The following is a 25,442-nucleotide window of genomic DNA, read 5'->3' as shown; positions in this document are numbered from 1 at the left end:
GAGTCACTTATGGTTTGTCTCCCTCCCAATCCCATCTTGTTTCATTTACTCTTCTCCTATCCCCTAACCCCCCATGTTGCATCTCCTCTCCCTCATATCAGGGAGATCATATGATAGTTGTTAAAGAGATACTTTTTTTTTTTAATGTTTTAAACAGGGCACCTGGGTAGCTCGGTCAGATGAGCATCTGCCTTCGGCTCAGGTCATGATCCCAGGGTCCTGGGATGGAGTCCCGCATCAGGCTCCCTGCTCAGCGGGAAATCTGCTTCTCCCTCTCCTTCTGCTGCTCCCCGTTTGTGCTCTCCGCTCTCTCTTGTGTACCCACACACACTCTCTCTCAAACAAACAAATAAAATCTTTTTTAAAAGTGTTTGAAACAGGGGTGCCTGGGTGGCTCAGTGGGTTAAAGCCTCTGCCTTCAGCTCAGGTCACAATCCCTGGTATCAAGCCCCGCATCAGGCTCTCTGCTCAGCAGGGAGCCTGCTTCCCCCTCTCTCTCTGCCTACCTCTCTACCTCTCTGTGATCTCTGTCTGTCAAATAAATAAATAATCTTAAAAAAAAAAAAAAGTGTTTGAAACAGCACAGGGAGAACTGAAAGGAGAAAAGGCCAAGATTTTGGAAGCTCTGAGAAAATCTTCTAACATGGAAGATCGAGACCCAAACAGTAAAAAGAAGAAACCTGGAAGAAACAAAAACTAAAAAGACTGAAGTAGAGTAAATGAGTCAGCAGGCCCAAGAGAGCCAGATTCTAACTCAGCAGCGGAACATGCCGAGAGCCAGCTCTGCTTGCACAGCAGTCCTAGAAGACAGAACTGGCAACACCAGCGCACAGGGAACGAGGTAAAGAAGGCACAGCTTCCCACAGTAGCTGGGGAAGGCCATGGCAACAGGAACTAGAACCTCAATGCCAGGTGCAATGTGACTCCCCCTCACTCTGACAGAAGATAGGGGGGTGGGGGAGGACTCTCACTCCCTGGAAAAAGCAGAGGCATCCACAGACTGACGTCGCCCTGCCCAGCGGCGCTGAACAGAGCTGGACTTAATGACTACATACACAGGGAACGGTGACTTCTCCAGCTCCCCTACAACAGACCACACACACAGGCACACAATTAACTCCCAGATTCTGAAGTCAGAATTCTGCAGGAAGATACTGGAAAATATTTCTGGGGAATCTGATACGCCCCAAAAGACAGACCTAAAGATCCTAACACTGGAGACCCCCAACACAGGGCCCACCAAGAACACCCTGATGTAAAAGTCAAGGGGGCCTGCCCCTCAGGAGAAAGAAGGAAAGAACCTGAAAGAAACTGAGACCATACAAAGTACCAAGAAACAGAGATAAGACGCTGCGATCAATCCAGAAAAGGAGGATGCTCTTCTAGAAGAACAGGAAGAGAACTCTTAGAAATCTCAAGAACCTTTCTGCAATCAGAAAGAATAAACTAAAGAAGAAGATTAAGTCAAACTGAAGTCATGTCTCCCTGAACAGAGAATAAAAAGACAAAAAAAAAAAAAAAAAAAAAAAAAGGCAGAGGAGGAAGAGCAAAGGAAGAAGAAAAAAGCATTATGATAATTACAACCTCTGCCCAGGACAGCCAAGTGCTGGATAATAAGACTTCCAGAAAAACAAAATAAGGAGACGAAAGGGAGAAATCCTCAGCACAATAATGCCAAAAAAGTATTCCCAGAACTGAAAAATACCAGTTGCCAGAATGAAGGGACGCACTGAATGCGCAGCACTGCAGATGAAAGCCGACCCACACAGACTACGCTGTCGTGCCACTTCAAGACACTTGTACGAATTTTAAGACTCCTACAAGCTTCTAAAGATGGCAGGGAAAAGTTACATACAAAGGATACGTAAGAATAGCTTCTGAATGTGAAAACAGTGACATGAAAACAAGACGGCAATGGAGCGATCTTTGAGTTTATGAACAAAAATGAAAGCCAACACAGAACTCTATACCCAGCCAGACTGTCCATCAAGTTTCATTCCTGCATGGTTCCAAAGGTTTGCCCCCTAAGCGTCCTGTGTCAGAAAGCCAGTGGAGAAAATCCTCCACCAAACAGGAGCATCAACAAAAAATGAGCAACACGTGACCTTCCATGAAGAAGGGGTAAGGGCCTCCCCGGGATGACGATCAGGGAGAGCTCAGGACGGTGGCAGGCACCAGGAGAGAGGGAGACAAGTCCAAGTTGGAGGAGCACCGCACAAGAGGAGGGGATGCTGATGGCGGTCTTGGCCTTGTCCAAAGACACTGCACCATCTTTCTAAAGTGATTAACTCCACGAAGATGAGGAAGTCAGTGAAGAAAGACAAAGACAAAAGTTGCCACATAGAATCCAACTCTGGACAGAAGCCAAGGATGAGAACAGAGGAATGTCCCGGAACAACACAGTAAAAGGCCTCAGGAGTAAGCAGCTCAGAAAAGAGAACAGAGATCTCCAGGGAATTGTCTGCCAGCAATAGAATGTGAAGAGGAGTTGAGTCTAGATGACGAACCATGCAGAAAAACTACTAAGGGGCTCCTGGAAGGTATGGGGAAAATGAACAACAGGTATAAGGAAGGTGAAGAATGTGGGGGCTGATGAAAGAGAAATGCCCGCGCTTCTGCCCTGTGCACATCTCTACACAGGACTGACCACTGTGCCACCCTCACTGGCGGACTCTCCTTCTCCCTCACTCGGCCGGGAAGACCTCTTGGAGAGGCTTTCTCATCCAGCTGTCGCCTTCTAGAATCCAATGCAATCCCTGCTACAGGAGTACAGGCAAGAGCAGTCTGGAGTCTTTTTACGTTTATTCAGGTACTGAGCATCTACTGTACACACCTGCTGTCCTTCCAGAGAACTAGAATTCAAAGACACCAACCTTGCTCGCCTTTAAAGAGTTTCAACTTTTTTTTCATGCTTGAGAAAACAAATATTTATCCTACATCCTCTTCTCCCCCAAGACGAGCGGTTCACCAGGGGCTTAAATAACTTCAATAGAGCAGCTGTCACTAATGGCTACAAAACCCCAGACCTGGAGATACTTTCTTGACCTCAGACACGCTGTGCAAGATGAGAAGAACGCCGGCCTGGGTATCAAGACACCTGGTTTCTCACGCTTTAGAATTACGACTTTTGAAGAACAGAAAATCCCACCTCCTTGATCTGACCAGCCGGGCCCTGAATGTCTCTCATGCTATCTCCCATGCAGCCCACACAGCAGCACCGTTAAGCCGTTTCTGGCTTACAGAACCACCTCCTCCTCACACCTCCTCCCTAAGCTGCTAAGCTGGGTGCGCAGCTGGGAGCCGAGCCCGTGCCCCTGGGGAGGCACCTCTCTCCTGTACCCTCTCAGCGCTCCTTCACGTGACACGGTATCTGTGGAGGGAGTGGCAAATGCCACACACCGCACCGGGCCCTGGGACACACGGCAGTGCACCAGAGACGCAGCCCTGTCCTGAGGGCTCCCGCAGTGTACCTTCCTGTTCCACGAACTAGAGCACTTGTTAAATCTGGCCTGTCAGTGTCCTCCCCCACCTGAATGGCAAGATTCTGGGGACAACGACAGCCCCTTGGAGCGCAGCAGCCTCAGCACCGCCATCTCAGACGAGTAATGAAAGCCGACGAAGCAACACCAGAGTGAAGGAGGAAAGTGCCAGAGGCTGTGGCAGGTGAGCAACATTTGCTCTTGAGAAGCCCTCTTTGTCACTGTCGTCCTTTATTTATCGCCTCTTTTCTTCAGGAATAGAAACCGTTCAGGGAAGTCTTGCAAGTCGGCTGAAACCAGCTTTCCTCTCCTTGCTAAGTGCAAGGCAAGATAGCCCGACTGCTCCCCGTCTGGCTTCCGCTCACCACCCTACGACCAACGGTGTGCACCGAGCCCCGCACCTAAAACATGCTCAGAACATGTGCACGTGACGCGTGAATGACCTAGTGATGAATCAATGATCGTACACACTGGCTTTGGGGGCCTTATAATTGCTCCTCACTTGATTTTGTATTTTAGGGAGGATTCAAGCAAACACTAACACTGCATTCTATCGACACTGGCCCTACAGCGTGCCCGCCCTCCGAACAGCAGGCGGCCCAGGGCATGCGGCATCCAGCACGGAACTGACGTACATATAAGCACAAAAATATAATGAACATAGTTCAAACAGGGCAGAAAACGAGAGTATTTCCCAAACCCTATAATTAAAATGCTTAAATTCTTTTGCTCCGGACAAAGAAAAATTACACTTGGCTCATTATACAGTGAAATACACCGTCAGCTCCTTGAAGTTATTTGTATGATGGACACTCTCTGCCTTCCTGGCATGAGCGGGTATGTGTTAAGACACATCAGAGATGCTCGGGACGCTCTGACCCCTCTCCGAGACCCTCTGATGTGCAAACGAGGACTTCCCAGCAGTCACAGCACACTCTCGCTCCATGCTTCTGGAACACGTAACATATTCCACACCATCACTCTGCTCAGAATGTTCTCGTTTCGGTGCGCGGTCCCACCTGGACAGGCCCTGACCCCCGCCCCCCGCCACCCCAACCACAGCGACAGCCTGCCGTCGGCGGAGGGTGTGCTGGGGCAGCGTTCTCTCCCAAGTGCTAAACAGGCACCCGCTCCCGAGTCCTCGCAGCCCGGATGACTGCTCTCTTGCCCTTTTACATACAAGAAAACAAAGTCCAGAAAAATTAAGAAATTTTCCAAGGTCACACAGCAAACAAGGGAGAGCGAGCTCAGGCAAACAGCAGTTTCTCTCAGCATCGAAAGCTGTGCTGTTTCCCAAGTTACCCAGATCCCGCGTTAAAACAAAGCATGACTTGGGCTTTCTGAGGCACACATGGCAGAACGACTCTTTCTAAAGTTGAGAACATTCGGCGCGACATGTTCACGAACTGTAAGGTATCTGGCTTGGACCGACCAGGCAGGCTCAGCCCCTGGCGAAGAGAGGGTCTGCTCGATGCTAACTGCCAAGGAAAGCCCAAACCCACCACGTCCTCATGTGTAACCGCCTGACAGCTGGCGCCGCGGAAGTCCCGAGTGTCCGAAACGTACCGCCGCACCGCCCTGGCGTCGCTCCCTCCGAGCCAGGGCGCAGGGGCCTCCGAAGAAGGCGGTGCTGCCACCCGCGCTCTGCAGACACAGTCAGGGTAACTTTCTGAAAAACCAAAAACGTAAGAAGAATGTGAACATGATTATGAAAGTTATCTGGAAAAACGAGTGCTTGTTTATGCTTCCAAAGAATTTTCTAGCCAAACACACTCAGACACCAGCTCACAGGCCACCGGTCGGGGTGGCCCGGGCATCCGTGTGCCGGCGCGGGGGACGGGCTGCTGTCCGGCTGCTGGTGAGCAGGAAGACAGGAGGACAGGAGGGAAATGAAGAGGCAAAATGACCAGTTTCTGACAACCCGACGTGAGGAACCAGCACCACAACAGAGCGCCGCTCACGTGCGGGTCAGCGGTGAGCGCCGCCGCCGGCTCTCCCACATGCTGGCCGGGCGTCCCGAACGACTGAGATTAGCTTCCAGCTCTCCCGGCGGAAACGACCGCACCACCAGCAGCTCTATTTGCTGCCCTCACAATCCCTCCCGGACCAGCCACGTACCAGGAACCGTGTCCCGTCACACTTCTACCAGAGTCACGGTACTCTCGCCCTCACGGATGAGGAAAGAGACTTAGCGCGTCGGGAACCTGCTCAACAGGCCGCGAACAAGGATCAGGTCCGAGATTCAGAGCAAGACCCGTCCGCACCCATTCTCCTAACCACCGCTGTTCTACACGGTAAATAGTATCCCCAGAAAATTCGACTTGGCAAAGGCTTAAAAATGTGAAAGAAACACTATTCTACTCTAACTGATTAACAGGCACAGCTGACACACTCAAAACAAGGCGACCCTTCAATTACACAAGAGAACTAACGGCTGTGACAGTCTACCGAAGGGTCATTTCGTCTGCCTGAGAGACACCAAAAGGCAGACCCAAGGACCACATTCCTGCAGCACTCAGAATGTGGAGCGAGGCCAGGAGCGTAACTGAGCGAGAGACGCAGCCCCGTGGGCACCGGCGGCCTCCGGGTGAAACGGGTCCCTGTGTAAGTAGAAGCAGTTCGCCAAGCAAAGGGTCCCAGACCGAGGTAAGGAAGAATAAGCCACTCCTTCCTGCCGCCTAGAAAGGGCGACGGGAAAAGCTGGACGGAGTAACTACAGAAGCTGTGGCCGCTCTGACAAGTGAACCACAGCAGGTGCACTAGGAAGCAGGCCGGCATTCCCGCCACCACACGGGCGGATCTGCACACGACGGAAAGCCCCCCGACGTAACACGGCAGTGTGGAGGGCGCACCCCAACACACTCAGCGCAGCAAGAACCAGAACGTCAGGTCCTGCGGGAGAAGAGCGTCAACGTAAGCCAGTTCCAAGAGGGAAACAAACATGAGCATCAGCCCACACACACTTTAAAAAACAGCCAGCGCACAAGTAACTCCGCACACCAGCGTACACACAGCACACTCGGTGTCACAAACTCTTGTTGGCCTTTTATCCCGTAAACCCACGGGCTCTGGCCCCCCACGCCACAGAAGCTCCTTCTAAGACTACCAATGACCTGTGCACTGCTCCAGCCAATCACCGGAGCTCAGGTCTCGACCTTTCAGCAACAACTGACCAGAGCTGATCTCCCACTCCTGTTCTCATGGTTTTCTTCTTACCCCACAGATGCTCTCTCCTTCCAGAGGCCCCCGGGGCTCTGTACTTTCTCTTCTCAGCTATGCTCACCTCCCAGGCAAACTCACAGCAAATGCTGTTTCTACGCTAACAAAGCTAAAACTGCTCCCTCCAGCTCAGACCACCTGCCCGGCTCTTGCGCTGGATGGACTGGCATTCCCTCTGCAGGTCAGCCACCATCTCCGCCTTCTCCTGGCCTCACTGAAGAGAAGGCAGAGCTACACCTCCCAAAACCCCTTCCTGCTACAACTCAGGGTGGAAGTTGAAGTTGACTAATAAGAATTGTCTAGAACGGTCCATGTTTTCCTGACCAAACCCTGGCAAGCGTACTCTAGGCTGGGACCCACTTCTAGGTCCCTTGGAGGAGTGGAGCGTCACCAAAGAGAACCGAGTAAAACGTGCAACACCTCCCAGGCTAGGAGCTGACCAACCCGCCCCCTCCACAAACCTTCTTACACACAGCCTTCTCCGTTCCTGACTACATCCCCCTTCCAACTGCTGGGGCCATAAACAACGGCTATCAACCCCGCCTCCTGTCTTCCTCCCACATTCCCCATCCTGTCTGTCAGCAAGTCATGTTGGCTCTTCCCACACAACAGGCCCAGACCCTGTCCTCTTGCCATGGCGTGAGTTCACCAACACCATCGTGCCACGAGCCACCATCACCACTCACCCAAATGACTGCGGCGCTTCGGGACCGGCTTCCCTGCCCCCGCCCCACCGCCCTAGCGTACACCCTGGTTCCAAACCTAGAGCAGGTGGCGTCACTTCTCTTCTCCAAACCCTAAACAGTCCCCCACCTCACATGGATGACAAGGAGTTCATTAAATCATGTTTAACTGATCAGCAGAGGAAATGTGCAGAGGAAAAGTGCACTTGTTGGGGCGCCTGGGGGGCTCAGGGGGTTAAGCCGCTGCCTTCGGCTCAGGTCATGATCTCGGGGTCCCGGGATCGAGCCCCGCATCGGGCTCTCTGCTCGGCGGGGACCCTGCCCCCCCCCGCCGCCTGCCGCTCTGCCTGCTTGTGATCTCCGTCTGTCAAATAAATAAATAAAATCTTAAAAACCAGTGCCTTGTTGGAAAACGCCGCCGCCTTTGGCAAGAAGGCCTGCTCTGAGGAGGACCCCAGGGACAACGCTGAGAGTCAACGGAGGAGCGAGGCGAAGGACGGCGCGGGTTTCCTTCGCTGCCGCTGAGCCAACAGGAGTAACCCATGCCGCTCGACTCTGTGCACGGAGCAAAGGGACCGAGGACGGGGCCTCTGGGAGCAGTTCTCGGTGTGGGACCGCTGGGAGAACACTTTCAAAGACACCGAGAAAACACGGATTTAACACGACCTGGAGCAGAATCTGCTAACACACACTATAACTGAAGACAGCAAAAATGTCTGCAGAGCAGAACAAGGGTCAGCTGGAAATGTCACCAAGAGTATGACAAGAGAAGTTGCTCGCAGCGTTGAGCTAGGGTTCTCCCATGTGTTACTCAGCAGCAGGTGCCGTGGGAAACGTTCCCACCCATCGTGACTTACCGAGCCAGGAGCACCGACAGCAAACGTCAGGAAAACAGCCTGGCTCGTCCTGCCGCTCAGGTCAGCGGGGTGTATGAGGCTTCGGTGGGACTTTCCAACCTCAGAGCCAAGACCGAAATCCTTCCGAACTAAAGACCCTCCTTCAGTCATCGCTCTTACCAAACACTGAGCTGCTTCGGAAGCCAGCTTTTGCTCACACGCGTGAACACTTCATCGTGAGCTCCCCTAAACCCACACGGCACAGCAGTGCTCACGGGAGAGGCCTCGGGCGGTGACCACTAGCACCCTGACCACAAGCAGCCTCCAGCGCGCCGGAGTGACAGCGGCGCAGGCCGGCTCCGTCAGGAGCATGTGACTCCGCAGCTCCGGGTTCAAGTCCCACGCTGGGCACAAAGGTTACTTAAAAGTAAAAAAATAAACAGCTAAAGAGAGAAGCGGATTTCGTCCCCATGCAGATCTGCAGCAGATGTGTTTTCTGAGTTCAAACTACTGTTCCAGCAGCATTTCTCAGACCTCACTGCGGGTACAACAAAAAGTCACATATTTCAAAGCCCCTGAACCGTGCGACTGAGGCACTTCCGTCCGACCATCACTGGAAGAGACGAATCAGCGCTGTGACGACATGCAGAGAAGCAAAGGTCAAAAAGAACCTCCTGGAATTCTATAAACGTCTACCAAACCATGAGTATGCTAAACTGAGACGACACGCTTCCAAACCGGTGTCAGCGTCCATGAGCGCCCGCCAGCAGGAAGCTGCCACCAAAGATGACACGCGGAGACCTTCTGTGCAGATCAGCACCAAGAGACTGACCACGGGTAACTGGCCGTGACGTGAGGGAACACGAACCTCGAACTCCGATCAGGAAAAACGTTATCCAACCCTCCCCCCGAAAAAAATAACTCCATTCTTATTAGTAGACCTGAATTATAATATACATACATACTCAATTATTATTTGGAATTCTGTCAATAAAAATTTTGTAGAAATTATAGTGTTTTCTCTTATTATGTAAGTACTTACATAATATCCTTCCTTTTGCCCATTAGTCTGCAAAACCTAAAATATCTACCATCTGCCCCTTCAGAGAAGCCGGCCGATCCTTTTCAGTCAACTTCCCCAGGTTTTCCGCACACAGGTACAGAGCTAAGGCACATTTTGCACATCGTCAAGTTCTCAGCTGGTTTTTTCTTTTTAACTTGTCTGCCATTTTACCTTTCTTTATTCCTTACAAATTTTACCTTGTTGATTTTAGCACTTCGTCACAACCTATCGAAATATTTTAAAATTCTGATTCTAAAAATGAACGGTCCCCCAGCATTAACTCCTGATCTTTATTCAAATTCCTGATGAAAACATTCCGACAGGTGTCAAGGACGACACACTTCTGGAGACGGCTTCACTTGTGCGCAGAAATTCTGGTATTTTAGTTTTGTGGCAAATCACCCTACATGCGCTTGCAACATACCTCCTACCTAAAAGCAGCAGTTTCTTGAACTCCCTGGTAATGACAGAAATAGTAATTCACTTAGTAGGCTCCATGCAGGAAAGGATTAAGCTTGCCCCAAGCAGATCTGGCCATTGCCCAGTTCCTGGGAAGTCACCTCTGAGCCCTGGGAATGTCCTGACTGATGTGGCAGTCTTTCAGTCTTCGTTTAGCTGGGGCCTTGGGTCACACCAGACAGTCCACGTGAACAATGTGATTTCTGGTGGGGCCTTGGGCCACACACAACACCAGCGTGATTTCCAGAGGGACTGCGGACTAAATTTGGCCGTGCCGCCGGTGAGTGGCGATGGGACAACCCCCCACACATATCCCGGACCCCAAGGCTCAGGTGAGTTTCCCCGCTGGCAGCGTCAGTGCTGGGAGAAGTCCGCGCACCCGCACCGGGAGAAGACGACGAGAAGCCCCTGCTGGTCTTCCCTGGACTAGGCCCTGTGCCTTTCCTTCACTGACCGCCGCCTGCATCCTCGCCCTGTAATGAACCATAACCAGGAGTGTAATGGCCTTTCAGAGTTCTGTGAGTCCTTCTAGTGAGCCACAGAACCTGCAGGGAGTCGTAGGGACCTCCCAGACTCCAGGTCTTAATGATTTACAATGTATTTTCACCAACAGTACAGCAGTGTTTCTACAGCATGAGGGGATGCTAGTTTAAAACGCAGGTGACTGGCTTCCACATCAGGAATGCTAATTCAACATCGCTGTGGGATGATACCATAACATTGGTTTTAATTCTTTCTTTCTTTTTTTTTTTTTTTCCAAAGAAAAAGCCAGATCATGAGGGGATGGGGTGGGCAGAAGGAGGCAGAGAATCCCAAGTAGACTGCACACTGGGCACAGAGCCGAACATGAGGCCGGATCTCATGACCCTGAGATCATGACCCGAGCTGAAAACAAGAGTAGGACACTTAACTGACTGCGGCACCCCAGCGCCCGTTTGCGTCTCTCACACACGGTCCTCGGTGATTCTTGCAAAACCTCGGGGTTTCAGGACCACTGATACGCCCAAAAGCGTCCTGGGGAAGCGACCATCTTTTTCTTTTTTCTTTTTTAACTTACTTCATTTACTTATGTAATCTCTACATACAAAGTGGGGCTCAAACTCACAACCCCAAGATCAAGAATCACACGTTCCACCACTGGGCCAGCCAGGCACCCAGGACTATCTTCTTCTTAACGAATCCCCATCGTGGCAGATGCTCAGGAGTCAAGAGTGACTCATGAAAATGCCTTAAGTGTGGTAGATAAGTGTGCAGAGCTGGCATTATTAGTTTTCTGAAACTCAGACTATATACGTGTGTGAGATGTTGTGTCACTTCTCAAATACCCACGATGATGCAGAAATAAATAACTAAATGCACACCACATGCTACTTGGATACAGTTTGAGCAATAGACTCAATGGTGTCCACTTCTTACCCACTTTCCAATTACATCAATTTTTTTCAAGCTCCTGACAATTAATAGGAAACTGGAGTTTTACAAGCTGTCTTCACACCCTTCTCATCTACTCAAAAGATCACCAGCGAGCTCGGAGTGAAGACGGCCGAGAATGTCTTGCGAGTCCTCCTCCGTCGCTATCCAAGAGCCACTCATCCTCTCTGGGTTACTTCTTCAGCTCTCAAGTGGGAGCCCCGAACCAGATGATCCCTAAATTTAGATCAACCTCTAAAATCCTAGACTATCTGAAGCAAGAAAAATAAAGGAGGCAAACACCCAGTGGAAAAGTTTAAAACTTCCAATGGAATGGTCAAAAGGGCAGAGTCAAAGACAAACATTAACTCTTCAGCAGCCAAACGCTTAGCCGTGACCCATCAAACATTCCTACGTAGACAACCTGCATTTAAACTAAGTCACTCCTGCTACCTCTGTTACCAGGTCAAGTCCTTAGAACACAACTACTGTATTTTTTCCAAAGCAAAAAGCAAAGTTTTCTCTGCCATGACACAGACAAGGAGATTCCAAACGTTCCACCAACACTGGAATCACAATTATCCCCAGGCTGAAATCTTAAGGGTAATATCTTACACAGCCCAGGGTTTTTCACTTCTAATGTCTACACCGTCACTGAATTCCATCGTTTCTTATATCTCTGCCACTCATGACACTTGGCCCCTAATGGAGGTCACAGTTGTTCTCAAGAGGAAAAGGAAACTTTTTCAGACATAAACCCATTTCTAAACCCTCCCCTCTAAGAGTCATCTTCTACAAGGCAGCCATGATCACCAAAACCAGCAGCTCTCTGCAGGGCCCACTATAATTTGTAAGTCTGCACTTCCTACATTACACATAACGCTGATGTCAGACATGAACCAACCCGCTCTGGACTCCAGAAGAGCACACCGATCTGCCTGGCGCGAGCGGGAGCTGCCGCCGGCCGGGCTCCTCCTGCGCTTGTCTGAAGAGCCAACTGTGACAGTGGGCATTAGGCCCTGTCTTACAACTATGAACCAGCAACACGCTTCTGAGTGGACAGAAAAACTACACTCCTTTTCGGAACTGACACGGCCGACTCAAAGTGACACTGGTCCATCTCTCACAGCCACGGGACTGTTAAGATACGCCTGACAGTTCGTGAACTGTAGCTTCCTCTAGTGCACGACAGCAGTGTTGAAACCCAGGCCAACCAGAGTCCCAAACAGCGGGCCGGATTCCATGTACCAACACTGTGCCTTGTTGGGTCTCCTGGGAGGGCAGGGGAGGCCGGGGAGACGGCTCCACCGCCGGCTGGCAGTGTCTGGTTGGGACAGTCGGGCTTCGGCGACAGCTTCGCGGGTCTGCTCCGCGTAGCAGTCTGTGACGTGTTACATTTCAAGCGGAAGTCCTCCGATGTGGATGCTTAGCCTTCCCTTACAGCTCACACCTGTGCCGCGTGTCAGATGTCTACAGTCTGATAACAAGGGGTGCCCCCCCCCGCTTGGGGTTGGGCTCACTTTGATAATGGGACGAAAAGCCCAAGCATTCCTACCCCAAGAAAATAACTCGTGCATGTACACACAATTCTGCTTACCATTTCTGGGGTTCATGGACCTAGGAGAGAGCATTTCCTCCTTAAGCAACAGTCTGGTCAGCAAGCACTTAAGAACAGAAAGATCTTCATGGTCTTTCCACCATGGGAGAAATCCGGGAGCCCATCCTGGAAGTGCTCCTCACACCGCTCGGCTCTGCCTCTTCAGTCCCCTGGTCAGAGCCTGGAGACGGACTGAGAAACAGGCCTCCAGTCACCCTCTCTCCAGTTCCTCAGTCATGCCCTTAAGTGAGACCCTCTTCACTCGTGTGTACAACGTAATCGTGTAATTAAAGGAACACAGGCTGTTCAACCGGACCATCTGAACTTTGCCCATCACTTTACTAGCTGGGCAACAGACACCAGGCAGCCGTTCCCTCGGTGACAAGGGTCAGGTTTCTCCCCTTCCGAAGTGCGTTACTGCAACACCTCCCTGACCCACTCTTGTCCCGACGCAGCCGTCCTCCGGCCACATGAATCTGCTCCTGTCAGAGTCAACCATATGCTGCTCTGACCTGCCAACAGTATCAACCCAACCGTTTCTGTACTCCTAAACGCTGGTAAAAACTTTCAGTCCTACACACCCCGGCTCTCACACCTCCGCACTTTTATAGGGGCGCATCCTCCACAAGGCCCTGCCTGCAGCCCACCACATCCCTGCACACAGCCAGACGTGCAGAGGTCACAGCATCTGGTCCACAGCCAATTTTTGTACGGTTCCTGGGCTGATAAAGGCTTTTACCTTTTTTTTTTTTTTAAAAAGATTTTATTTATTTATTTGACAGACAGAAATCACAAGTAAGCAGAGAGGCAGGCAGAGAGAGAGGAGGAAGCAGGCTCCCTGCTGAGCAGAGAGCCCGATGCGGGGCTTGAACCCAGGACCTGGGATCATGACCTGAGCCGAAGGCAGCGGCTTAACCCACTGAGCCACCCAGGTGCCCCAAGGCTTTTACCTTTTTAAAGAGTTGTTTAAAAAAAAAAATGACAGGCCCTATGTGGCCTACAAAGCCTGAAATGTTTACTATCTGACCTTGAACAGAGACAGTATGCTGACCTCGAGGCTTGACTGTGACCTGGGACATGCCTTCCAGGTCCTCAGGGCACTGTGCTCTGGGACCACTACCGCTGGGGACACCACACTGCACACTGAGTGCATCACTGCCCTCCTGTCTTGCCCCAGGGGCCTAGCGCGACCCCAGGCACAAGACAGCTGCTAATACTGCCGGCTCTCCGTCAACCAGGTCCACTCATACACAGATTTTTTCAATACATGCCACATAGTAAATGTATTTTCTCCTGATTTTAACATTCTCTTTTCTCTAACTTACTTTTTTATAATACAGTATATAACACACACAAAAAATATGTGTTAACTGTGGATTTTCACCTATGGGGGGGTCCGGTGGCCTGCATCGGTCAAGGGTCAACTGTGCCAGCACATGTGCACACGACCCCACGCAGCGCCAGCGCCCGGAGCCTCGAAGATGGCAGATGCCAGACTGAAGAGCTACGGACGGTATCCGATGCCACGGGACTGAAGGCGAAGCACCAATATTCCAACCTCCACCTTCTGTCTCCTAGCTAAGATGCTCTTTGTTAGAAAGACCTGCCTTTCTACAAAACTACAATACCCTGACAACTTCAGTTACAAATACCTGAGACTTTAGCTAAGGGTAAAAATTTCTGACTCATTATTTAATTTTGATAATTTTCAGTTAATGCTACTCTTCATAAACAAAACAAAAATGAAACAGATGCCCCAAGTAAGCACTAGGCAGATCAGCACTTAGTGGTTTTCTACTCAGTGTGCCCAGCCCCCCGTAATGCCGCCTACACCAGTGTGAGAACCCACACCTCCCCTTACGGAGAGGCTCAATCACCTGTCTAGCTGTTCCAGCTCTAGGCAGACTCCAGAAAGAGTCGAACTTGAAGCATCGCGGACACCTGGACTGGTGATTCTCCAAAGTGGATGAACGCACCATTGCAAATCCCTGGTGAGGTTCTCAAGAGTCCGGCCAGCACCGTGTAACAGAACACTCCCCAGTGATGGCAGCGTCCCTTCTCTGCCTGCCCAGCGCGGTAGCCACTAGCCATACCTGCATGCTGGGCACCCGCAGTGGGGCTAGTGCGACTGTCAAACAGAACTTCGGATTTTATTTAATTTGGTTTAAAGAGCCACACATGGCTAACAGCGACTACAGGAGACACAGATCCCAGTCTAGACTCTAAACACTGTGAAAATGGAAAGTGAATTTGTGTGTGAAATGGAGTGAAATGGAAAAGAATTTCCTCTGGCTCCTTAACTATAGGCTATGTTGTCAGGCCCAATCCTCCCCCTGAAAAAGACTAAAAAAGATGGACAGAGTACTTTAAAAAATCTTAAAATCAATCAGAAACTGACAAGATAATAAGGAAGTACCAGGCCAAAATTAAAGTGAAATCAGGAACCCAAAGAGATCAACAAGCACAGAAACCACCTTTGTCCTGAAGTCATTTGCCAATTCTGAAAGTTCTCAACTTTCATTTCTACAACCATGCGGGGAAAGAGGAATAGGAATCAAAAGCTGGGCTCCTCAGGGTGTCTAACCAAAAACCCTACCTCAACCAGCAGGACCCTAAAGGCTACAAAGCTCCAGATAAGAGAAACCAGAGGCGAATCATCTCTCCAGTAAAATGATAGCACTGGGTGGTCCAAAACCTCATGCCTTAACCTTGCTTTAAGGTGATTCCCAAACTGGTTGAAGCAAAAAATGAAAAAAAAACAAAGCTCTCTGGAAGGAGCTACATCTTTGTTCTATGCCTCAAAAGAGTCGTACAAATAATCAGAATTAAATTAAGAATCCTACAAATAATATCTTACACCATTAAAAAAAAAAAAAGTATCTCAAAATTAATCACAGACCTAAATGTAAAACCTGAAACTTTTCTAGATGGGGATGGAGGGAAACATAGGAAAAAAACTTTGTGACCTAGGATTAGGCAATGATTTCTTTTTTTTTTTTTTGGCAATGATTTCTTAACTATGACACCAAAAAAGCACAGTCCAGGGGCGCCTGGGTGGGTCAGTCAGTTAAGTGTCTGTCGTTGGCTCAGGTCATAATCTCAGGGTCTGGGGAGGGAGCCCCAAGTCACGCTCCCTGGTCAGGGGGGAGCCTCTTCTCTCTCTGCCTCCTCCCTCTGCTTGTGCTCTCGCTTTCTCTCTCAAATAAAATCAATCTCAAAAAAAAAATAAACTTTAAAATAAAAGTAGTCCATAAAACAACAAACTGATGAGCCATCATCAAAACATCTAACATCTGCTCTTCCAGACCCTATTGAGAGAATGCAAAACACGGGAGGCCTGGGTGGCACAGTCAGTTGAGCACCCAACTCTTGGTTCCGGCTCAGGTCATGATCTCGGGGTCGTGGGATCAAGCCCCACATGGGACTCCATGTTCAGCGTGGAGTCTGGTTGGGACATACTCTCTCTCAGTGGGGAGTCTGCTTTTCCCACTGCCTGTGCCCCTCCCCAACCCCCACTCCTGCTCTCTCTCACCATCTCAAATAAATAAATAAAATCTTTAAAAGAGAAAGAGAATGCGAAAACAAGCCACAGCATGAGAGAAAAGCACAGCACACATCTGATAAAGACTTGTATCCAGAACACATAAAGAACCCACCAATAAGGAAAAAAAATTTAATAGGCAAAACATTCGAACATCAAAGAATACATGGGTGGCAAAGAAGCATATGGGAAGATACTCGACATTACCAGGCATCTGGGAGACAAGTAAAACCACACCGGAAGACCACTGCACACCTATTAGAACGGCCAGAGAGCTGCAAGACTGGGCATGCCCAACGGTGCTCCAAGGGTCAGAGGGACGAGAGCTCTCACACGAGCCTGGGGTGGGTGTGAAATGGTGCGGCCAGTCCAGAACAGAGTCTGACACTTCCTTTTTTTTTTTTAATGATTTTATTTATTTATTTGAGAGAGAGAGAGACAGGGAAGGAATGCAAGCAAGGGAAGTGGGAGAAGGAGAAGCAGTCTTCCCACTGAGCAGAGAGCCCGATGCGGGGCTCAATTCCAGGACCTGAGATCATGACCTGAGCTGAAGGCAGACGCTTAACCAGTAGACTGAGCCACCCCAGGTGGCCAAGGGTTTGACACTTTCTTAAAAAGCCAAACACACACCTACCACGTGATCCAGCTGTTCCAGTGCACGACCCAACCATTCCCGAGAGAAATCAAAGCCTGTGTTCACAAAGAAAGACTTGAACAGTCATTCAAAGGCTTTATTTGTAGGAAGTGGAAATGAGGAATGACTCTCCACACTCTGATCCCATTCGATCTCATCCCAAGCAACATCAGGAAGTTTTTTGGAAGTTAGCAAGTGATTCTAAAACAGACACAGATCCGCAAAGGGTCAAGGACAGTCAAGGTATGCCTACAGAGGAACCAAGCGGGAAGAGTTCCACCGCAGGACTCGGGATAAAACTGAGATAACGGAGGCAGCTTAAGCTGGGCAGTACCAGTGGAATCCAAGAGAGTCGAAGACACACACACAGAGACCGTTCGTTTACAAGAAAGGGGGCACTGCGCAGAGCTGGGGGAGAGATGCTCTTTTCAATAAGCGGTGTTGGGACGGCGGGATGTCCACATGTTCACAAAGCTGGGTCCTGTCTTCAGATTCTACACCCACACCAATTCTGAGAGAACTAGAAAGTTAAAGGTTAAAAGCAGAAATATAAAAGCACTTAGAGAATAAATGAGGAATTAGTTCATGACCTCAGAGGAGGGAAAGACAGAAAAAGCATACAAAGGAAAAGACCCATAAGTGCCACTAATTAAACTTAAAAACTTCTATTCATTAAAAAACAAAACAACAACAAAAAAAACACTGAGTCAGTGAAACTGCATATGACAAAGTGGGAAGAGAGAGCAGCAAAATACATGACCAACAAAGAACGCGTGTCCTGAATATATAAAGTCTACAAGTCAATTTAAAAATAACCTAATAGGAAAATATGGGCACTTCGCAAAAACAGTGAACCCGAATGGCCAGTAAATGTATAAAAAGATGTGCAACCTCACTGTAACCAGGAAAAGGCTATTTAAAACCACAAGGCAGCGACGCAACAGAAACCACCAGAAGGGGCGGGGCGGGGAGACTGACGCGAGACCGGAGGCGGCTGAAGCGGTCATCAGAGAGGAGCCACCGGAGAGGCAGCCCCTGAGCGCTGCTCCAGGCCCGGCGCTCCGACATACGTGGAACAGGGTCACAGTCTATAACCAACTATAAACTCTAACTCCGCCTGACCCGTATAAGGTGAAAGAGGTTGTTCCAGGTCACTGTTTCCCACCAGCTCCTTCCCTCTATCTTCTCCATCACGGAGCCGCACCACTAACCCAAGTCTGATGCGGACCAGAGGAGGGACATGGGAACAGCCTTTGGCTCTGGGCTGCGATCAGGCACAGTCCAGCCACCGGGTCCATCCCTAATTCTTCTCTGAAGACCACAAGACCCCCTCAGCAGGAGCACAGACCCTCTTCAACCCTAAACCAATCACTGAGGGCCAACCCCCTGTGGCGGTGGGAGGAAGCCACGAAGGCCCTGCGGACATGCACGGAATGACAGAGTCCGTGTCCCCGAGCTCACAATCCTCTGTGTGCCTACAGGTGCGTCCAACTCTGCAGCAGACACGGAGAAAGCAAGCACGTCACCGACCCCATCTTTGAACACTTTCATCTAGCTCCGGTCTTAGGGAAAAAATAAAGGACAAAGGCAAAACAGTATGTATTAAATTTGGGTATGACTTTCACGCTAGGGCTAGAATCGATTCCCACAGAGGTGCTTTGGCAGTCACCCCAAGGCTCGGAGATCCTCCTGACTCCAGTGTAAGTGAGCCAGTCTCTCGGCACCAAAACAAAACCACCAGCAAACTCGTGCCTTGACCACCCACACGTACACACTCTCCAGCTGTTTGCCAAAAACCTCAAGTCTGGGGCCACACAAACCGCTATTTCGATGCAAAGTTACCTACTTAAAATCCAAACCAAGATTCAAAAGAATTAAATGACCTCAGCATAGAACATTCAACATCCCTCAACAAAATCAGCTGTAAGGTCTTCCCAAGACTCTACAAATCCTAAAAACCACACTCGGGAGTCCTGAGGTGAAGGCAGTCTCATCAGCAAATCGAAGCGGTCAGAAGCCACCCACCACCTCTGCCATCCCCCGCCGGCTCCCTCCTGCTTTTCGCTGGGACCGTCTGTAGCGGCTGTGCACAGCAAGCCGACACCGCCCGCGGGGCCCCAGCCCCAGAGTCTGGTTCAGGAGGTCGGAGGAGGGGCACGGGCATCTGCGTTTCTAACCAGTTCAAGTGCCGGTGACGCAACCAAACCTCGCGAGCCACGGCGAACCACCAGGTCACCGGTTTACCAGGTGCGTGTGCACGGGCTTCCCTTCACGACAAGCAAGACTAAGGGGGAACTGCTGAGGAAGAACAAACGACTCCTTTTTTTTTACCCAAATACTGACTTTCCCTGCCTGAGTGAAGGTTAAGTGACCTGTCGCTCAAAACATTCCTCCGAACAACAACGTCGCAGCGAAAGGCTCCAGGCCCGTGACCGGAAGGCTGGCGCGCTGCGGGACTGACAGTGTCAGGAAGCTGCATTTCTAAAGATGGTTTCAGGGCAGAATGTAAAACCCTTGTAAAGTACGTGATGAATCCCACAGATTAGTAAAGGGCACATTACAGCCCTCAGACCAGTCATCAAGGACCCTGCATGAACCCCGCTCATCTTGGGCCGCCCTGAGCAACTTCCGATGTCCTCAGACACAGAATGAGTCCTAACGAACATAGGACCATCTCCTACAAAATCAATTTCTAGAAAAAAAGCATGTGAGAACTGTAAAGGGACAGAGAAATGTTTTTCCCCCAGCTCAAGACACAAATACGGAATGCATAAAATCATTTCAGCTCGCTCTTCTGTCCATCAAAGACAAGCACATGGTGCTTTGGTCACAAGTAGACCCCCACAAGCCCCAACCATTCACAGCAGAATCCAAGGCGCCAGATGGCACGACTTTCAAGATAGAATATGGAGGCAGAAAGGAGATCCTAGGCACAGACAGCCAAAGATTCAACTTTTTAGGTTCTTCTGAGCCTTGGTTTTGGTCCACTGGCCCCAGACAAAGGAGTACAGAGTAGGTCAAGTCTTAAAAGCATGACGGAAAATTCTAAATCAGAGAATGAGCACATTCGCTTCAGAAACATTTACAGAGCAGCAATGTGTTAGAGATCGTAAATTCTAGGATGTACTACAAGGGGATTAAACCTGAATGATAATGTACAATTCACTTTTCCCTCACAGTAGTCCTTGCTTCCCATGAAACTAGATTCCTAAACACTGACATCCCCCCCAGAAAAAGTCACCAACGAAACAACTCTAGATGTAGAGGTCACGACAGCACAACCTTTAACAATAAGAAGCATCGACCACCGCCCTATGCATTACATATTTTTATTTAACAATTTGAGTAAATTTAAAATAATTAAACAATTTTGGTATGTCCACGAAAGTGTTTACCTACACCACGCTGGCCACATCATAGCTTCATGATATGAAAGTGTCAGACTCGAACAGAAAACATAGTAATTTAAACTTTCCCAGACACGGTAATTACGCTTGCACGCGACTCACCCCCCCTTCAGAAGATCAGTGAGACGACTGCTTCCCTAGTCCTGCCTAGTCCTAGAAGCTGCACAGAAAGTTCAGCCGGTCTGGCCAACCAGGATCTGTCCCTTGCGGGCCAAGCCTGTCCCCACGGCCAGCTCCTCTAACTCCACACGGCCAGTGTTTCATCTGTAAAATGAGGACAGAAATAGCACAACTCAATGGTTTTCATGAGGAATAGAGAGCACTCAGTGAGAGCACTCAGCTCAGGTCTGGCACGTTTCATCTCCCGGATTTAATTCGTCGGGAAAAAGGCAGGAACTCCTACCGACAACACACAGTACCCACACCGTACCCAGTAACATTACATCCCTTCCCCATCGGTGGGTAACATTCCCAGGTATAACTTTAGTCACTTTTCTTGTTCTGAAAAGTGAGTTTACAGTAAGTAGCAATGTACATCAGTAAGATCTAGGCAGGATTACTTTAATTAAATACAAAGTTCTCAAGGAAACAGCTTCAGGTCCTGACAAATAAGGAAACTTTGAGGTAATGCTACTAGATTCCTCCTTGGAGATGTTCAACTGCTAAAAAGTGGCGATAGTGCCACTCATGCGAAAACATCTATGTCATACTTTCCTCTAAAAACCATTTCATCTGTGTTTAGGCAAATCAGACCATAATTAACAGCATTTGCTAAAAATCCCACCTATCCTGAAAGATATGCCTATCTGAATTTTATTTCCATGATAGAGCCTAGCAAAAACACCAAAACACCTGTTATAGACAGGAAGAGAGGGGGTTCTTCTGCTACTTTATTATCAGAAACACATTTATTTATGTAGTTCTGAATGGTAAGACTCGGCACAATTCCTAGAAATGCCAGAAAGTGGTAGATAGGAATTTAATTTCTCCTACACGAAGTTGCCTTTTGGTAGTCATGAAATGAAGGGGGGGGGGAGCCTTGCCAAAATCTTAGTAAGGAGAAAAGGCATCAACAGTTCAAATAATCCACTACTAAACGTGGTTTTCAGCACAGACGTAAAAAACAACTTCCTAATGTAGCCGGCTGGGGCAGCGGAACACAGGTACGCCCAAACAGGAGCCGGAACCACTCTCATCCTTTTCCACCAAGGACCGTTAAGGACACAGATGCAATTTCATATGTGAATGCCTACTGCATTCACAAACTTCCTGGAGCTTATTACTACTGACTCAAATAAGGTCATTTACTTGGCCCAAGGTTTTAAAATTTGCATTTTAAATAACATACAAGCATCTGTAAAAATTCTCAAAGACCCCACAGCAGTATTTTGCTAATTATTTAAGAGATTCGTAGTAAGGAGATACAGTAATGAAAATAAGTTCTTAAGCTAGAACTTTAAGGCAAAAGAAACTACTACAGAAACTAAACTTTACTCATTTGAGCCAAAAAAACTCATTTCACAAATGACAAAAGTAATTTAACTTTTAATTATATTGAAATTTAAAACAAGATTTTAGCTGAAAACTAAACTGACAATGTTCAATTTCAAAAGTTAAAGATTTACACATTAAGACTCTGAATCTCATCTTTTGTTATGTCACCCTTAAGACAATTATTTTCTCAAAACTAAGACACTTAAAAATACAGAAAAACAGGTTTCCATAAAATCTTTATAGAGAAGTGAACTAAGATCCTACTTCTCTAACTCAAAACTAACAACCAGTAAAGACTCGTAATTTTCAAAACTATTCTTTACTACACTATAGTGTATATACTCTACACAGAATATGCTGTAATCTTTTCTGCGGGAACTAATCAGTATTTTTTTTAAAGGGGATACCTTTAACAATACAATTCTGTTATTTAGACAACTTCTCCAACTTCCTAGTGAGAAAAGTTCTGTGATTTGCTGAAGAACCCAATTTTAAGAATTGGGACATCGAGTTGTCATTTCCAGCCATGGGCGTGGAGCACTAAAGAAAGGATGTGAGTTAGAAGTGTTTTAACCATCCTCACTGCAGCTCCTAACTTCTGGTCTCCCCGGACACCCCAACACCATCACCCTCATGGGGCCTCACCCCTAATCTAACACAACTCACCTTCAGCAGACCGCCCCAACCTTAAATACGATGTTTTGCATTCAATGCTTTATTTATCCAAGGACTTGCTTCCTGATGCGTCAGCGCCTCTGAACAACGTGCAGGTCCCTCTAGTGAGTGCATATACTCAAGTGTCAGGTGGGTTATGGGACCCTTTAAGCAAGAGCAAGGAATTTTAAACAATCTCTTCCCAGTTTTCACTATTAAAGTGGATTATTTAATAATCACCGGAAAGATACGACTCAGAATTAGGCATAGTTGATCTTGCCGCTTCTACAACAGTTAGTACAGTGAAGTATTCAAGACGCTAGCGGTAGGCCAAGTTAGTATGTCCCCTCCAAGCACAGCCACATAGAAATCAGTGTACTCCTAAAGACACCGGCTCAGGGCGCCTGGGTGGCTCAGTGGGTTAGGCCTCTGTGTCAGCTCAGGTCATGATCTCAGGGTCCTGGGATGGAGCCCCGCATCGGGCTCTCTGCTCAGTGGGGAGCCTGCTTCCCCCTCTCTCTCTGCCTGCCTCTCTGCCTACTTGTGATTTGTCAAATAAATTTAAAAAAAAAAAAAAAAAAAAAAGACCCCGGAACACAAACTTTAAAAGTTTCGTGGGTATAAATATTGCAGGACGTTAAAAATGATCTCCCAAGGGCAGATACACGAAAAAATTACCTATGCTGTACCCCGACAAAAGCAAGGTGAATCCTAACTCCGAATGTACCTTCCGATCGCTCGGTCGCCGGCCGGGTTCCCAGAGACGCCCACCTGACCAGCGCTCACAGACTCCTCATGGCCCGTTTTACAGATCACTTATGGGGGGCCGGGGGGCTCTGCATTTCATTTCGAGCAGTAGCGGCCCATTTCCACAACCGTGACAGCGCTGACGTTCCACGTAAGATCCCGGCGAGGGTCGTCTGGCCTGCGGACCCCTAAACTCTCTCGCGCCCGCAGCGAGGGCGCATGTCCCCGTTCCCGGCCACTACAGTGTCACTATTATCCCAGGCTCCCGGCCGGACCCCAGCTGCAGGCGGGCCGTGCCAGAGCGACACAGTGTTGAAACGACTCAAAAGAAATGTCTTCTTGCCCTCGGAGCGGTAAGCGAGATCCCGCAGTTAAATAAAAGCAAGTCACACGCGCGCACACGCACACACACACACACCCTCCCCGCAGGAAGAAAGGACTGAGAAAGGGACAGCAGGTCGTCCCCGCGCCGAAGCCGGCAGCGGGGCCCGGGGCTGGTCGGCCGGAGCGGAAACTTGGAGGCACAATGAGTCCACGAGGTCCCCGCGGCCACCGCCGGACAGCCCCGGGCCCAGTGAGTTGAGCGCCCGCAGCGGGGAAGCGCCCGGCCCGGCCCCGGGTTCGAGGCTCACCCTCGCCTGCCCGAGGGCCAGGGAGTCCGCATCCCGGGTCCGGGCGATCCCCGGGGTCCCCAAGGATTTCCCTCCACCCCCTCCTCCCTCTCTCCCCCCTTTTGTTTTTGAGGCAATCGGCCCAATCCCGAGGCGGCGGCCGGCCCCCCCAAACCCCAGCCCCCCAAGCCCCGGCCTCCCGCGCGCCCCGGCCTCGAGCCCCCGCCTCTCCGACTCCCCGAATGCACCGCCCTCCCCGCGCCCCCCGGGCCTTCTCCCGTCCCCTCGTCCCTCCGTTTACCCGGGCCCCGGCCTCCCCTCAGGCCGGCCTCCACCCTCTCCGTCCTCCCAGAACCCGCCCCCTCGCCGTCCCCGTCCCCGGCCTCCCCGGGGCCGCCGGGCTCCCCACAGCCTCCTCCGCCCGCGTCCCCGGCCGGCCCGCACCCCGGCCCTCCCCACTGCGCCGGCCGCCCGGGCCCCTCCCTCAGCCTCCCCACGTCCTCGGCCTCCCGAGCCGCGTGCGGGAGGGGCCCGTCTCCGCCGCACCCGCCGCCCAGGCCGGCTGCTCGGCGCCGCTCGGCCCTCCGCCCGCCGGCCGCGGCCCTGCCAAGCCCCAGAGCCGGGAGGCGGCCCGCCCGCCCGCGCCCAGCCCCCGCCCCGGCCCCGCACTCACTCGGACGGCGCTGGCGCCGGGACGCGAGGGCAGACACTGCGAGGCGGCGCGGCGGACGCACGGGCGGCGTCTCCTCCCACACCTCACGCCGCGGGCGCACAGCGGTCCCGGCCCGGCGGCGGCGGCGGCGGCGGCGGCGGCGGCGGGCTTGCGCCCTCGGGGCCGTGCTGCGTCGGCGCGGGCCGCGCGTGCGCGGCGACCAGCTGAGGCGCGCGACGCCGCCAAGGCGCGCGCCCGGCCGCGTCCCCGAGCCGAGCTTCCGCCTCTCCGGAGGACCGGGCATGCGCTTGGCGGCCCGCGCATGCCCAGAACGCCACGGCTCCCGGCTCCCGAGACCGCGCAGGACAACGGCGCCGGGCTTTCGGGGACTGCGCGCGGGCGTGGCGGCCGGTCCCGGGAAGCCTCCGCGCGGGGCGGCCCACCGGCGGCACTCTGGGCGGGCGGGGTCGGGCCCACCTCGGGGAAACCCTCCCCCCCGCCCTGCCCCCACAGCCCGGATACGGCCCCTTGGCGGGGCTTCCCTCGCCTGCCGCCCTGCAGCCCGGCCCCAGGGCCCGAACCCGCGCGGTCGCGCCCCGCTGTGGGCCGGGGCCTGGCCCGAGTCCTCGCGGGGGTCCTCGCCAGGCTTCCTGCCCACCCCGAGGAGTGAGGCGCCCCGGGCACCACCCCCCCGCGCACAGGGAAAGCGAGGCTCGGGGGTGCTTGGGGACAGCGGCCCCAACGCCGGGCCGCGCTTAGATCGGCCTGGAAGACGGCCGGAAGCGGGCTGTGGGGGACGGCCGGAGGGGGCCGCTGGTCGGAGGACGTGGGGAGCCCGCAGCCCAGGGCAGCGGAGCCGAGCGAGGACACGGAGGGGAGGGGAAACGCGCGCCGCGTTCTTCTTGGGGCATCCCTGGGGCTGGGTTTGTTCTCCGGGCAGGGGCCTGCCGCGGGTT

The 25,442-nt window shown here is 51.2% G+C and overlaps 2 protein-coding genes across 6 annotated transcripts in view; one reads left to right on the top strand and one right to left on the bottom strand.

Annotated features, from left to right (window-relative positions):
- The window catches only part of PTK2 (protein tyrosine kinase 2), a 251,367-nt gene extending 226,722 nt beyond the window's left edge, over nucleotides 1-24,645 (bottom strand). For 2 of the 5 annotated variants that reach the window (XM_047725233.1, XM_047725252.1), the window contains exons 1-2: nucleotides 24,508-24,645; nucleotides 4,982-5,148 (exon numbers count right to left, since the gene is read on the bottom strand). The gene's annotated coding sequence lies outside the window, so the exon portion shown is untranslated. The remainder of the gene's footprint in view (nucleotides 1-4,981; nucleotides 5,149-24,507) is intronic. The other 3 variants (XM_047725232.1, XM_047725251.1, XM_047725253.1) reach the window with 2 other exon arrangements.
- LOC125096770 (translation initiation factor IF-2-like) lies at nucleotides 4,875-25,307 on the top strand. The gene is made up of 3 exons (XM_047723672.1): nucleotides 4,875-4,887; nucleotides 5,010-5,148; nucleotides 24,508-25,307. The coding sequence occupies exons 1-3, from the start codon at nucleotides 4,875-4,877 to the stop codon at nucleotides 25,154-25,156; spliced, it is 801 nt and encodes a 266-aa protein (XP_047579628.1). The 3' UTR covers nucleotides 25,157-25,307.
- Nucleotides 25,308-25,442: the final 135 nt, after the last annotated feature.

Source organism: Lutra lutra, chromosome 4, assembly GCF_902655055.1.
Source record: "Lutra lutra chromosome 4, mLutLut1.2, whole genome shotgun sequence".
In the NCBI taxonomy this organism is placed as follows: Eukaryota; Metazoa; Chordata; class Mammalia; order Carnivora; family Mustelidae; genus Lutra; species Lutra lutra.
This window is presented reverse-complemented; position numbering and strand designations above follow the sequence as displayed.

Coding starts and splice junctions, on each gene's coding strand:
- LOC125096770 (XM_047723672.1), top strand. Junction 5,149..24,507: donor GACACAGTCAGGGTAACTTT/CTGAAAAACCAA, acceptor CCCCGCACTCAC/TCGGACGGCGCTGGCGCCGG.